The following is a 12,280-nucleotide window of genomic DNA, read 5'->3' as shown; positions in this document are numbered from 1 at the left end:
TGACTAAATAATCAGCTATTGCATGTTTTAAAAATCGTGAGGCACACTGGTTGAAATTGCTGCTCTAGATTTAAGTTATTTCATTAATTTCAACATTTAAAAGGAAAATAAAAAGTTTCATGGGATCAATCCTAGGCAAGATATTATACTGACCATTATAAAGGCTCCAGGGGGATTTGTAGATGGATCGCAAAATGTAAATGGTTAGTGACAGTAATTTCTTTGAGTTCTCTTTATAATGGGCCTTTGGTTAGGTCTGTGGTCGGCAAACTGCGGCTCGCAAGCCACATGCGGCTCTTTGGCCCCTTGAGTGTGGCTCTTCCACAAAATACCATGGCCTGGGCGAGTCTATTTTGAAGAAGTGGCGTTAGAATAAGTTTAAGTTTAAAAAATTGGGCTCTCCAAAGAAATTTCAATCGTTGTACTGTTGATATTTGGCTCTGTTGACTAATGAGTTTGCCGACCACTGGGTTAGATGTTCCTATCCTTGGAATGGCTGCAGACTGAGGCATCTAGCTGTGTACCTTTTCTTTCAACAAACATCAGGTACCGCCTTCTCCTGTTAGTGTTCCTCAGGGTAGCTAGGAGGCAGGTTCACAATTGTCACTGGGGGTGTTCTTAAGGCACAGGTTAGGTGACTTCTGGTTTTTTATATTATAAACTGATTGGTACACAGGGTATTGGCTGTGTTGCACCCGGAGCATCACTGACAGCAGGTGTGAGAACTTTCACCATAAGCCCTCTAGTAGACAAAGACATTTCTTAACGGAGAAACACTAAGTAAGCATTGCATTTTGTTAATGACTTATGTGAAGAGGAATGGAAAGAGATTAAAAACAAAAACGAAACACAACTAAGGGAGCAGAAAAATGGACAGGCTCATCTGTTAAGAGGTAAATTAATTTCAACATCTGCTGGCAGCTGAAGGAAAGAAACAGGGAAGGTCTTGAGTTCTCTTTGTCTAGAGCAGGAAACTTAGCTGTAACTGAATTATCTAGGAATCCGTTCTTTAATGAACTTAAGTGATATCAGAGACATGTCATTGGGTTTTACTTCTCCAAAGGATACTGTGCATTTTCTTCCAATAGGTACAACATACAGCATTTGTGGGTGAAAGCCCCGGCATGATAGTAGATAAATTAAGAGGTAGGTAAAGGCAACTCCAGGCTATTTGCTTTCTGATGGTTTAGCCTAATTCACAGATAAACTTTAGCAAAGTAAGAAGATGGAATTAACCTGTTCCCTACATACTTTCACAAATGTTAGCAGTTTCACAAGCTTTGGCAAGCGCCAGATCATGTAAACCATGACCCTATTTTTGATAAGTGGCTAAAATTCTCATTTCCATGTTGTTGCTAGGTTGCTATGTGTCACTCCAACAGTGAGCAGCAGAATGGACACGAATCCTGGAGAAGGCACGTCCACATTCTGCCTCATTTCACACATTAAGTGATCAACCAATATTAATAAGCATCATTTATGAACATAGTTCTAGGAGGAATAGAAAATGAGAAATGGGAGAATCAGGTAATAGACAGAACTCAGTGATATTTAAGGTTACTTCCAGTGTTAAGACTCAGTTATGACTTTTTAGTAAGCCTCATGTATAACTAACTGAACATGTTGGCATCATTAGTGAAAATGCTGGCAATAGCAGCAAAATATAATTTAAAAACATTTTTGATATATTTTATTAAAAAAACCCCACCAAAATGTTTTGACAAGTATCAAGACAGGAAAGAAGGCATTGTGTGACCATACGATTACAACTGTGAAATGTGAGGCCCGTGAAATTAATGCACCCAGAGACAGAGGAGCCGCGTTGAGAGGCTTGCTATACCACGAATTTGGTTATACTGTGGGGTCCAATGTGACCATAGGTGCAGAGGTGTCTCTGTCTCTCTCTTCCTCCCTCCCTCATTAAAACAGAGAACTCTTAAAAGATGCTCTCTTCGGATAAGATCTTTAATTACTAATCTACACAAATGACCTTCAAATAGGTACAACATACAGCATTTGTGGGTGAAAGCCACAGGCACAGGCAAAAGATAAGTTGCAATAACATCTACATGTAGTATGAAGGCTTAAAAAAATAATACAAAGTTCACTCACAGTGACAAGTAAAAACAAGGTTGTTTTAAGAATTTAAACATAGCCATGATTGTTCAAAAGGTAAGCATATTTGTAAGCACATTTCCATACGGCTAAAGGATCTGAAACTGGAGCTTATACCAGCCTAGAGAATTGAGATAAAAAAACATTGATCCCCTTTACTGGAAAACTAAAATACCATATTTCTTTACACAGACAAATCAATCTAAAATAAATAAATAGAAAATGATTAACTAAATAAGGGATTTATCTTTTTCAGCTACATCCTGAGTGTTATCCTATGTAAAGTTCCCAAATCTTAAGGTTAGGAAGCTCCACTCTCTGCAATGTCCCCTACTCACTTTTACTCTGTTCATTTGCATTTGGAGGCTGTTGTGGGAAGGAGTCTGGAGGAGCAGAGGCTGGGAAATGGGGAGAATACAAAGAGAGCAGACAATGAAGCTCCTGAAAAAGGGCGATTGCTCCACCTACAAGCACAGCTCGGATGGTTCAGCCACAAAGCACGAGAACCCGTTTCCTACTGTCACTGCCTCCAGACCGACTGTTTAAACCGAGACCCTGACTGAGTACATTTTAGATATAATTTATTTCCAGTTGTTCAGTCTTCCATACACAGCTTTGTTCACGCTATTTTCTGGCAAATCCCAAATAATGAAAAACAAATAATTCCTAGTCTAGTTAGAATTTAACTTCTGTATATTGGATTTCTGAAGTGATTTGTTTACATCTGAGTCATTTGTAATTTTTGAACTACAGACACAACACAGAGGATTTACTGTTGAGAATCATAATTTTATTTTCTTATTAACATCTGCTTTTAATAAGTACCTAGCTTCCAAAATAAAAAAAAAGCATGCTTAGTATGAGATCAGCAAAAAAGAAAATATATATATTACCCATGAGATATGTCATATTACTGACGAGGATGGGAAAACGTCTGGACTCCTATATGGAATTTTTAATAATATTCATTTTTATCATCTATTTATATATTTAAATTAAAAATACTGATCTCAAAGAAATAAGGACACCCTACCCCCTTTCTTAAATTTATACAAGGGGATGGGATAAAAGTACTTACTTAACATCAGCCTTTTTCTTGGGAGAAATCAGTGGAAATGCAAATGAGGGCATTTTTTTCCTATCTAGAAATAAATATGGTCCTATTTCCTTTTTGATTCAGAAATAGATTTGCAGTTGTAAAGTTCTGTACAGCTACAAAAGAATTAATAACTGCATGATGTCTGCTTCAGTGCAGGGTTTACCTACTGGCCAGCACTAGTTGGAGGAAATTAACTAGGAAGGTCATCTCACAGGGGAGCCCCCTTCCCTTTCACCTAGGATCCCTAAATCTAAAAGACAGGAAATGTTCTTGGCCACTCCCCTACCAAATAACAATGTACCTGCTACCAGCTGCTGAAAGCTGGGTCTGCCTTGCTCATGGAACAGTATAAAACAAATGTTCATTGGACTCTAAATTTCTGTCCTTCATGATTATCCTTCAAACTTGCATATTAAGTATCAGATCTTGAGAGAGATCATGATGAAGGACATATTGATACTAAATTTAAAAAAAAAATGCCGGGTGGCAAGGAACTGTTACCAAAACACAATTCCAAAAAAATTATAAAGTTAAGTAAACTGTAAAATAAAAACTTTCACACAATGGGTATTTTTATTAGAATAACAAAGGTAATGAGATGGCAGCAAAGACCAGAGTTAGATGAGAAAGACACTTTAAATAAAAAATGGCTTATTTCTTTGCTTTAAAGCCCTTTAGCCAATAAGAAATATTTATAAAACATGAAAATGCTGTGAGGGTGTTATTGTAATTGAATTGCAATCAATTAAATATTACTATTTTCCTTTAAATGTTCAGTTAAGAGGGGGATAGTCAACATTATTCTAATTGTTGAAATAATTTCTATTTAAAATAGTCATATGAAAGAAGGCCTTTTCCTGATGCCTAGGTGAAATGTTTGATAATAGTCTAAATGTAATTAGTCAATTGATTATTCTTAATCTTCCCTATTCTGTGTCACAACCCAATAGCTCTGTCAACAGGTAAAAAAACAATGTTAACAGAAAGCCTTGCTTAAGTATACAACATCCAAAATGAATGAATTTCAAATGGATACAGAGAGTACAAACACATCAACTGAATCAAATAGGTAAGCTGCTAGTGCTTCGGCTTCTCAGGCAGCTCTCTAAACTGTCAACGCAGGGTTGAAATCTCTTTCACTGAATGTTCGTGGAATTATAATCCAAATCACCCGATTTGAGGGGCTCTCTTGTTAGTTTTCTTCCATGTGACGAATATAAACTGAATTATCGTGGTCAGAGAGTTTCTGGATATAGAACACTACAGATACAGACAATTTAGCGGGTTACCATCATTTTATATACAGTTGATAACTGTTAGAAAATTGCTGTAAGTTTTATTTAAAACACCTAGCATTCTTTTCTGGGAAAGAAACTGACGTGGAGTAACATCATCTAATGAATTAGTTGAACTAGTGCCACCACAAGTGAGACAACAGGCAGGAGAGCAAGTTTCTTATCACTAAGGACTGAACCTAATGGTCATACCACTTACATTACCCCAATTTGGCACTTCAGTACAATAAAATAGGATGCTAGTACCATTTACCCTGCTCTTCTGTTCAAAAGGCAGCTGGTAGTTTAGGTGCCTCTAACACACATGAATGATTTTTACCCCATGACTTTATTTTATGTTTGGAAAGGTGGGATAGCAGAAGGAAAAAAGACAGGAAAAAGACTTTGGAGTTTTCTTTCTTCATATATGCCGAGGTGATGATATAATAAGTAGGGTTCTGAAAAATAAACACATTTGATAATTTTAAGTCTGGGGAGACATTACTGAATGATCACAAAAATACCAATGCTCAACTGTCTAAGTTTGTAATGTGCTAGTTTTATTAAATTTAAAATATCACCTACTATAATGAATATAATTTCATCAAACATGATATATAAATAAAAAAATACTGAAGTTCATTTCTTAGAGAAAGAAGTAAAAACATAGCATATTAAAACTGATCAGTAGGAGGAATGGAATCTATGTATCATAGTGATGGGAATAAACATTTTCAGCAAGTATCGGAATTAGTTATTTACTTAAAATAAGCAGAGGAACTCAACACATGTTAAAACTACCATTGAGAAACTATTCTTTAAGATGCTTGGTAACTTTTATAAAATGATCAGAATAAAGCAAGGCTACTGTTTTGCCTGATTTATTCTTTTTAAATGGATTTGCAAGGTACATTAAAATCATTAATCTTTCTAATTCATAGATATTTATAATAGTTCACAGAGTCATACTTCCCAAGGGATGAGAAGGGCCTTAGAAACTACAGACAAGTAGGGAACAAAGAAAGTGGGATGGTTTCTATGTACAAATACCATTGCCGCCTGGCTCTTTGGATCGCCTGGGCCTGCTCTTGGGACAGACACTGTGGCAGTAAAAGGCTTGTTTCAGCAGCAATAGTAACTCTAGCTGTCACGCTGACCATCTGAGGGAAGGGACTACTGTGTAAAGCACTGTCTGGCTTTTCATTAAAAAAGACAGAAATGTAGCTTATATTTTTAATGGGGTTTCTGTGACATTCATGACTTCCCATCCCCCCAAAACACATTTGTAAACAAACAAACAAATCAAGTGTACTTGGCTCTGAAGAGAATTTCCAAATCAAGAAGTCTGTCGAAATGTTTATCTCTACTAACATTAACTATTACTAGTAATTGTGATGACAAAGGAGATACCATAATACTTTATGATTTTAAAAGAAAATTTTCATACACTGAAGCTGTGTAAAACTTTTACAAACATAGACACTTAAAAACATCTGCTCATCTGCCTTAACTTATAAGACAAACAAAACAAGTCACAAGGCTGTGCACTGGGCCTCTAGTATTTTAAATAAATAATAATCTCTTAATCAGAGCATTTTCCCTTTCTCCACTTCTTCATAAAAGCAAAAGACCTATTAATTATAATTCTTCAGTGATAATTAACAGTTGACTATGCTACTAAGAAAAGTCTTTCGATATACAATATTTTAATTGGAACATATTTATAATGCCAGACTACAGAATTAGCTAAGAGAGTCCACATATAGAAGAGTACTAAATTCTAAGGCTATTATTCTAAGTTACTTTAAATAGGAAAAAGGTTTATTTAAATGTTTTAAACATAAGAGAGTAAGATTAAGAACAATTAATGAAATCCTTAGTCAAGCCAAATAAAGAGATTTGCAGTTAACATATACTTAATTATCCATCAAATATGAACAAAGGGGAATAAAATAATGAGAGCTAGAGTTCAATTCTTTATATGCAGAAAATTTATGAGCCATCTACTATTATAAAATATCTTAGTTTGTTCACCTTTGTTCTGTTCAAAACGAGTTCTAAAGAATATTTTTAGTTCAGCTCAAAGGAAATCAAGTTATTAAAAAAACATTACACATGAAATTTAGAGGTTCCTACCATTCAAATTACTATTAAGGAGGAAGTAGGATATAGTCGAGAAGAATGATAAACTATTAAAATAAGTTTAAAATATAAATTTTGCATTTAATCAGTACAGTATAGAAAGAGGACTTTTACTCACTTATTACAATTTACTTCTCCTGATGGAGAGCTTCAATGAAAGCATCAAGTTTTTCTTGAATTTCTCTAACTTTCTCTGTGGAGATAGAAAGAGATAATGACTTTGAAATAAATTTACCTTTCAAAGGCATCACAAATCATAGAAGATAATCATTCAATAAATGGTCTGGGATATTTTTAACTGTTTGGGAAAGGAGAGAAAATGCCTTTATCACCACACACCACCTTATATCCACGTGGCCTGTAGTAGCAGCTCTCAACACCTTTTTGGAAAGGGGGTATGAGATTTATAACAGACCCTTTTGAGATTCTAATGAAAGCTATGGAATCTTACGCAGAAAAATGCACAAACAAATACATAAATGTATATATATGTTATTATATATATCATTTTTAAGGAGTTCTCAGATTCTCTGAAGTCTAACCAAAGACACAGTTAGCAATATCTGGAACAAAAGAAAATATAAAATAATGTAACTATTTTAAAAAATTAAAAGAGAATACAGGTATTTAACTGGTCTTGGACTGGGAAATAACTTTTTAGGTATAAAGTAATGGGAAGAGTTACAAAGAAAAAGATCCACTAATATGGCCACATTAAAATGTACACCTATATGTCAAAATGTCCCAACATTAAAAGCAAAAGAAATTGTAGGAAATATTTGCAACAAACATGAAAAGGGTAATTTAACACTTTAAAATACATGCAAAAATGTACCATTCGAGCTGTGAATGAAGCTTAAAAACAACAGAGCCACTAAAAACAGATTTACGTATTTTATTTATTTTATTATTTTATTTTGTTTTGTTTTGATGTCCATAGACTTCCAAAATAAAATCTATAAATTCTCTAAAGATTTCCTTCACAAATGCAAACTATTCACAGAACATGCCAATTTCCTAGCATTAAATATGGGAAAGTTGTGATTTATTCTACTTTGCTGCTAACTTAATCATGCGACTCTTATTTTAAAATGTAGGTTATGGTAGGCATAGTAGCAAATATTTTTGTTCTTTGAACACAATTTAACCAATCAGTGGGAATTAACAAGTGAAGCGACTTGTTCAAAGCTAGTGATGCAGGGGAGTAGATGCAGAGCGTCTACTTTAGATCTACAGAAAAATAATATAAAACATTAATAGTCAACATTTACATTTTTACATTAAAGATAGAAGTATTCTTTTTTACTAGTGAGAAAAGCAGATGTGAAAAGCAGCCAATAAAAAAATGTCCTTTATATGACTTCCTATTAGCATTACAGGAACTCAACAAAGCCTATCATAGTTGCATATGAGGAACACAGTTTTCACATTCGTCATTTTACAGTCATTTAACAGTTCTAATTCTTGGTATTTTAAGATGAGCACAAAACCTATAGGAAAAAAAACCCTATTGTTTTAATAAAATTATTCAAGGAGAAAATATGATAATAGTGTTCACAAAGGTAGCATTATTAACTCCTTATATAAAAATTAAACTAGACAAATTAGGAAAAATAATTGCAACCATCTTTTGGAAGTTTAGTCTGTATTTTTTGTTAGTCTGTACTATTTTTTAACCAATAGTCAAACCAGTAAGCACACTTCCTTTCTCAAAATAAGGCCACATTCTTATTTTTAAAATGAATTAATCTAGATGCTTAGAAACAGCGTCACTGATTTTCCTCAATGAATACTTAGAGAGGTCCGCATAGTACATACAGTGCATCAGTTAAAGAATTTTAAAAAGTGGGGGAAGGGTAGGAGAAAACTGTGTTTTGCATATTGTCTCACAGAATTCTAGAAATGTACGAAGTCTTTAAAAAAAATCATCTAGCTTCAATAGCACAACACATGGAAATCTAAAACAGGTGTTTAGAACTGTAGCAGCTTCTCTAAGCATTCACTGAGAACTGTTTCTACTTGGGACGCTGGATTGCATGAGGAGAGGAACTGATTCTATTTGCCCAATGATCTGAGTACAATCAGGCAGCTGCAGGCCGGCTCTAGCCATCCCTGTGCCCTGCCAATGCCTTCCATCCTCACGGGACAATCTGTGAGAGGGTGGTACAGGAGCATCCCTCACAAGAGACTTTCAGAGCAACATCTATTTGTATTGAAAGGGACCAAGAGCCACTTTGACGGCAGGTGTCTAAATCAAATATGAATTCTCCCGAAATTAGAGATAAGCCATGTTGTTTTCTAAGTGAAAGTAAAAGGAGTATTTTTTAAACACCACGGAGTAAAAAATTTCAAAATTTCCCATAAGAAGTTGTTTTTACTAATATTTTACAAGGAGAGTATCAGGACACTGTATCCCCATCCCCTGAGACCTCAAGAATGACTCAAAGGACAATTAGTAAGATTTTAGGAAGTAACGGGGGGAAGAGGAGGAGAGGAGAGTGGAAGTAAATGTTAAAAAAAAAAAAGAACTGTGATAATTTTTTTTTAGTCCTTTTAACACTAAATAAAAAAATTCTTTTCTTTGTTCATTCCTTTGCCTATACAATGTACTTAATGGAGTGACAGGGACACAGATGATCTCCTGCTTCTGAGCAGCATTCCCTGCTTACTCCCCACCCTCATTCCAAGTCTATGAAGTGTTTGCTATGTTCGGGTGATTTCAAAGCCCACACTCTTTTGGTCCTCATACAGCTCTGCAGGCACTGGTGCCACAGTTGAGAACATTTAAGTCTGAGAGTTGCCTGTCACGTTCCTCTGAATCAGAAACACACTGGACGTGCTGCCACATGTGCACTCTAAGTGGTAACAAGACGAAGGCTATTATTTCCAGTGTATTTGTTCTAAGTTTTGTGTTTTATGTGAAATAAGACATGTTTTAGTAAAAACTATGGAACTGAATAGTTACCAAGCACCTCCTAAGTTGTTCTATGGCTAGGAATGGCTAAAAACACACATATAAAACATTATCATCCCCTGAGGAATATTGTCACCTCTTGAGCAGACTAGAACTATACACATTTGGAGAAACTCCTGAGACCAATATGTGTAGGAAACTGGACCCCCCAAAATTCAGCATCATCAGTATCTACAACAATGTCTGACTCAGTACACATACATGCTCAATAGGTACTGATAAATGACAGTTTCAAAAAATATAGCATAGAAAATAAGGACTATCGGTTATCAAGAAACAAAACAAAACAACTTGACAGGCTTCCTGGACATTACAGCAGTGACCAAGAGGGCAGAAGCCACGACCACAGGAGCTGGAGCAAGCCTGGGAGTAGGAGGCAAGGTCCACAGGGACAATGAAGAGCAAGACAAGCTGGTGGGCCATCTGAATCACATGAGCAACACTAAACAGAATCCTCAGTGGAAAACAAAACAAAACTTCAAATTAGATTGCATCTTATGAAGAAGGCTAAAAGATGCTGACTACACACACACAAACAAACATACAATCACCGTCACAGCTTTAGAAAGGAAACTGATTCCAGGCTTTATAAGGAAGCTGTATTACAAATAATAAGCAGGATTATTTCCCACATTTGAATTCATTCATTTTAAATTCTGATGTAAGTTTTCAGCACTGTCTTATATTATGCTATCCACTGCACAGAAAACTGAATTATCCATAAAAATCAAGGTTGAGAGTTAGCAATTAAAACTTTCTACTTTCTGATCCTTCTAAATTAATGTCTCAGTGATTAGTGTTTTCAAATCCCCAAATCTTAGTGTATTTAGCTATTTCACCATTAGAAATTACTTTCCCACAGAAATGTGTACAGCTTACCATGACTAATTATAAAGCAAACTCCCTTTTCTGTTAAATATTTGTACTAAATATTTATAGTTGGAGAATTCCTGTAAAATTTGTGATTTACTTGATAAATTAAACCTACTCAGGAAGGGATTAAGATACTGCTATTTCTGTTTCACTGAAATAGCCAATTCTACATGCAGTGAATACAGAGTCTACTTTCTATTTATCCAATGTTTACCTAAAAGATGAACGATTTCAAACATCAATTCATTGTGCTTCTTGATTGAGTCATGAATATTCCTATAATCCCCAACTCATAAACCGTCAGCCTCAGTGAATGAAGTTCCTTCCTTTTTTCTTTTCTTCACATGATTTGACACTCATTCATGGTTTGGGTCTCTTTATCGCCACATGAAATGATACTGCTACTCTCAAATTCTTTTTGAGTCTTCTGACACTTGTTCCAAAAGTCTCAAATATAGACTAATCTGTAATTAGGTTTTGAATACACTGTGAATACCAAAAGGCCAATCCCAGGAGAAGGTTCACTTTAGTGGTTAATAACAGTTTAGAACAGGAACAAAGACTCACACACAAAACATTACTACATGCACTGAAATAAACCTTTTACAACTTTTGATGTTTTTAAAGAAAGCACAAAGAAACAAGCTGCAAACTTACTGACGCAGTGGACTTTACGCAAACCACACATCTGAGGATCCTAATGTGCCTCAACGTAACTGTTTTATAACATGCTGCACACACTTTGTAGCAAGCTTGAGGACACCTTGTAGGTGTGATGCTGCTGTGAAAAGTTGTTCACTAAAGCATGGAAAATTAAAGGAACATTTCTTATTATGTACTATATGTTGTTCCTGAAAAGGCTTGCTTTTTATTAGACCATTATACTCTACTAGTAAGTGCTCTTTAGAAGTTCAGTATTTAAAGGAATCATCTAGGGTACAGGGAAACAAAGAAAGAGAACAACAACAACAAAAAAGGTGAATAAGAGATCAGACCCAAGATTCTCAAAACTAACTCAAAATCTTAGATTTAGCACAACGAGGAATGTGCACATTTTACAGTTAATGAAAGGAAGAACCAAAGAGATAGTCAAAGAGATACTAAATCTAACACTTATCTTCTCAATCTTGGCCCTGTAGTTTTTTTTCCCCCTACAAACACACACACTTATTTTTAAACAGACTCATTAATGAAGACAAATACGATTACTGCTTATTACAGAAGGAGGCATCATTTCCTTTATGTTCTGGAAAGCTATTTGATATTGGTATGGTCATTCCAAAGCTGGGTGGGGTCCCAGATTTATAGGGGATCTGTGAAAATGGTAACAGAGTCTCTGGGTTATTTCCATTGCTTCAAAAGTCCAAATGAAAATCTTTGTTTGGGCTAGAATTACATCTACTTGCATAATAATCATTTAGTATAAGTTCATTATTATAGACAAATCTTTTAAAACATAGACTTTACAGGCATACACAATAATGAAAGGTGCTTGATGGAAAAAAAGTTATATAAATCCTGGTCTAACACCCCCAAATAATCAAAAGGGTAGTTATTTTACCTGATTTTTAGAAAGATAAAACAATGTATTAAAAGGTATACAATCCTGTGATCAGGAGAACTGTTTCGAGTGTCAGCTTTGCCTTTAACTTTATGATTGTAGACAAGTCACAGTCCTAGTCTCTTTATCTATAAAATGAAGGAATCTGTCAGAAGAACCCAAAGACCATGTTACTTTCAAACTTAGGACTGACAGGTACTATTCTAACTGATCATGTTTTAATTGCATCTTTTAAAACTTGT

The 12,280-nt window shown here is 35.0% G+C and overlaps 1 protein-coding gene across 4 annotated transcripts in view; it reads right to left on the bottom strand.

Annotated features, from left to right (window-relative positions):
* Positions 1–1,758: 1,758 nt before the first annotated feature.
* OPA1 (OPA1 mitochondrial dynamin like GTPase) overlaps positions 1,759–12,280 on the bottom strand; it is a 92,972-nt gene continuing 82,450 nt past the window's right edge. For 3 of the 4 annotated variants that reach the window (XM_079766578.1, XM_079766577.1, XM_079766579.1), the window contains 2 exons: positions 6,749–6,823; positions 1,760–4,946 (listed from right to left, as the gene is read on the bottom strand). In XM_079766578.1, the coding sequence (XP_079622704.1) occupies positions 6,759–6,823 (65 nt within the window). In that variant the 3' untranslated portion in view covers positions 1,760–4,946; positions 6,749–6,758. Of the gene's footprint in view, positions 4,947–6,748; positions 6,824–12,280 lie in introns of all 4 variants that reach the window. The other variant, XM_079766576.1, reaches the window with a different exon arrangement.

This window comes from Cnephaeus nilssonii (genome assembly GCF_951640355.1).
Source record: "Cnephaeus nilssonii genome assembly, chromosome: 3".
Taxonomy (NCBI): domain Eukaryota; kingdom Metazoa; phylum Chordata; class Mammalia; order Chiroptera; family Vespertilionidae; genus Cnephaeus; species Cnephaeus nilssonii.
Note: the sequence above shows the minus strand (reverse complement) of the source record. Positions and strands in the feature narration are given on the sequence as shown.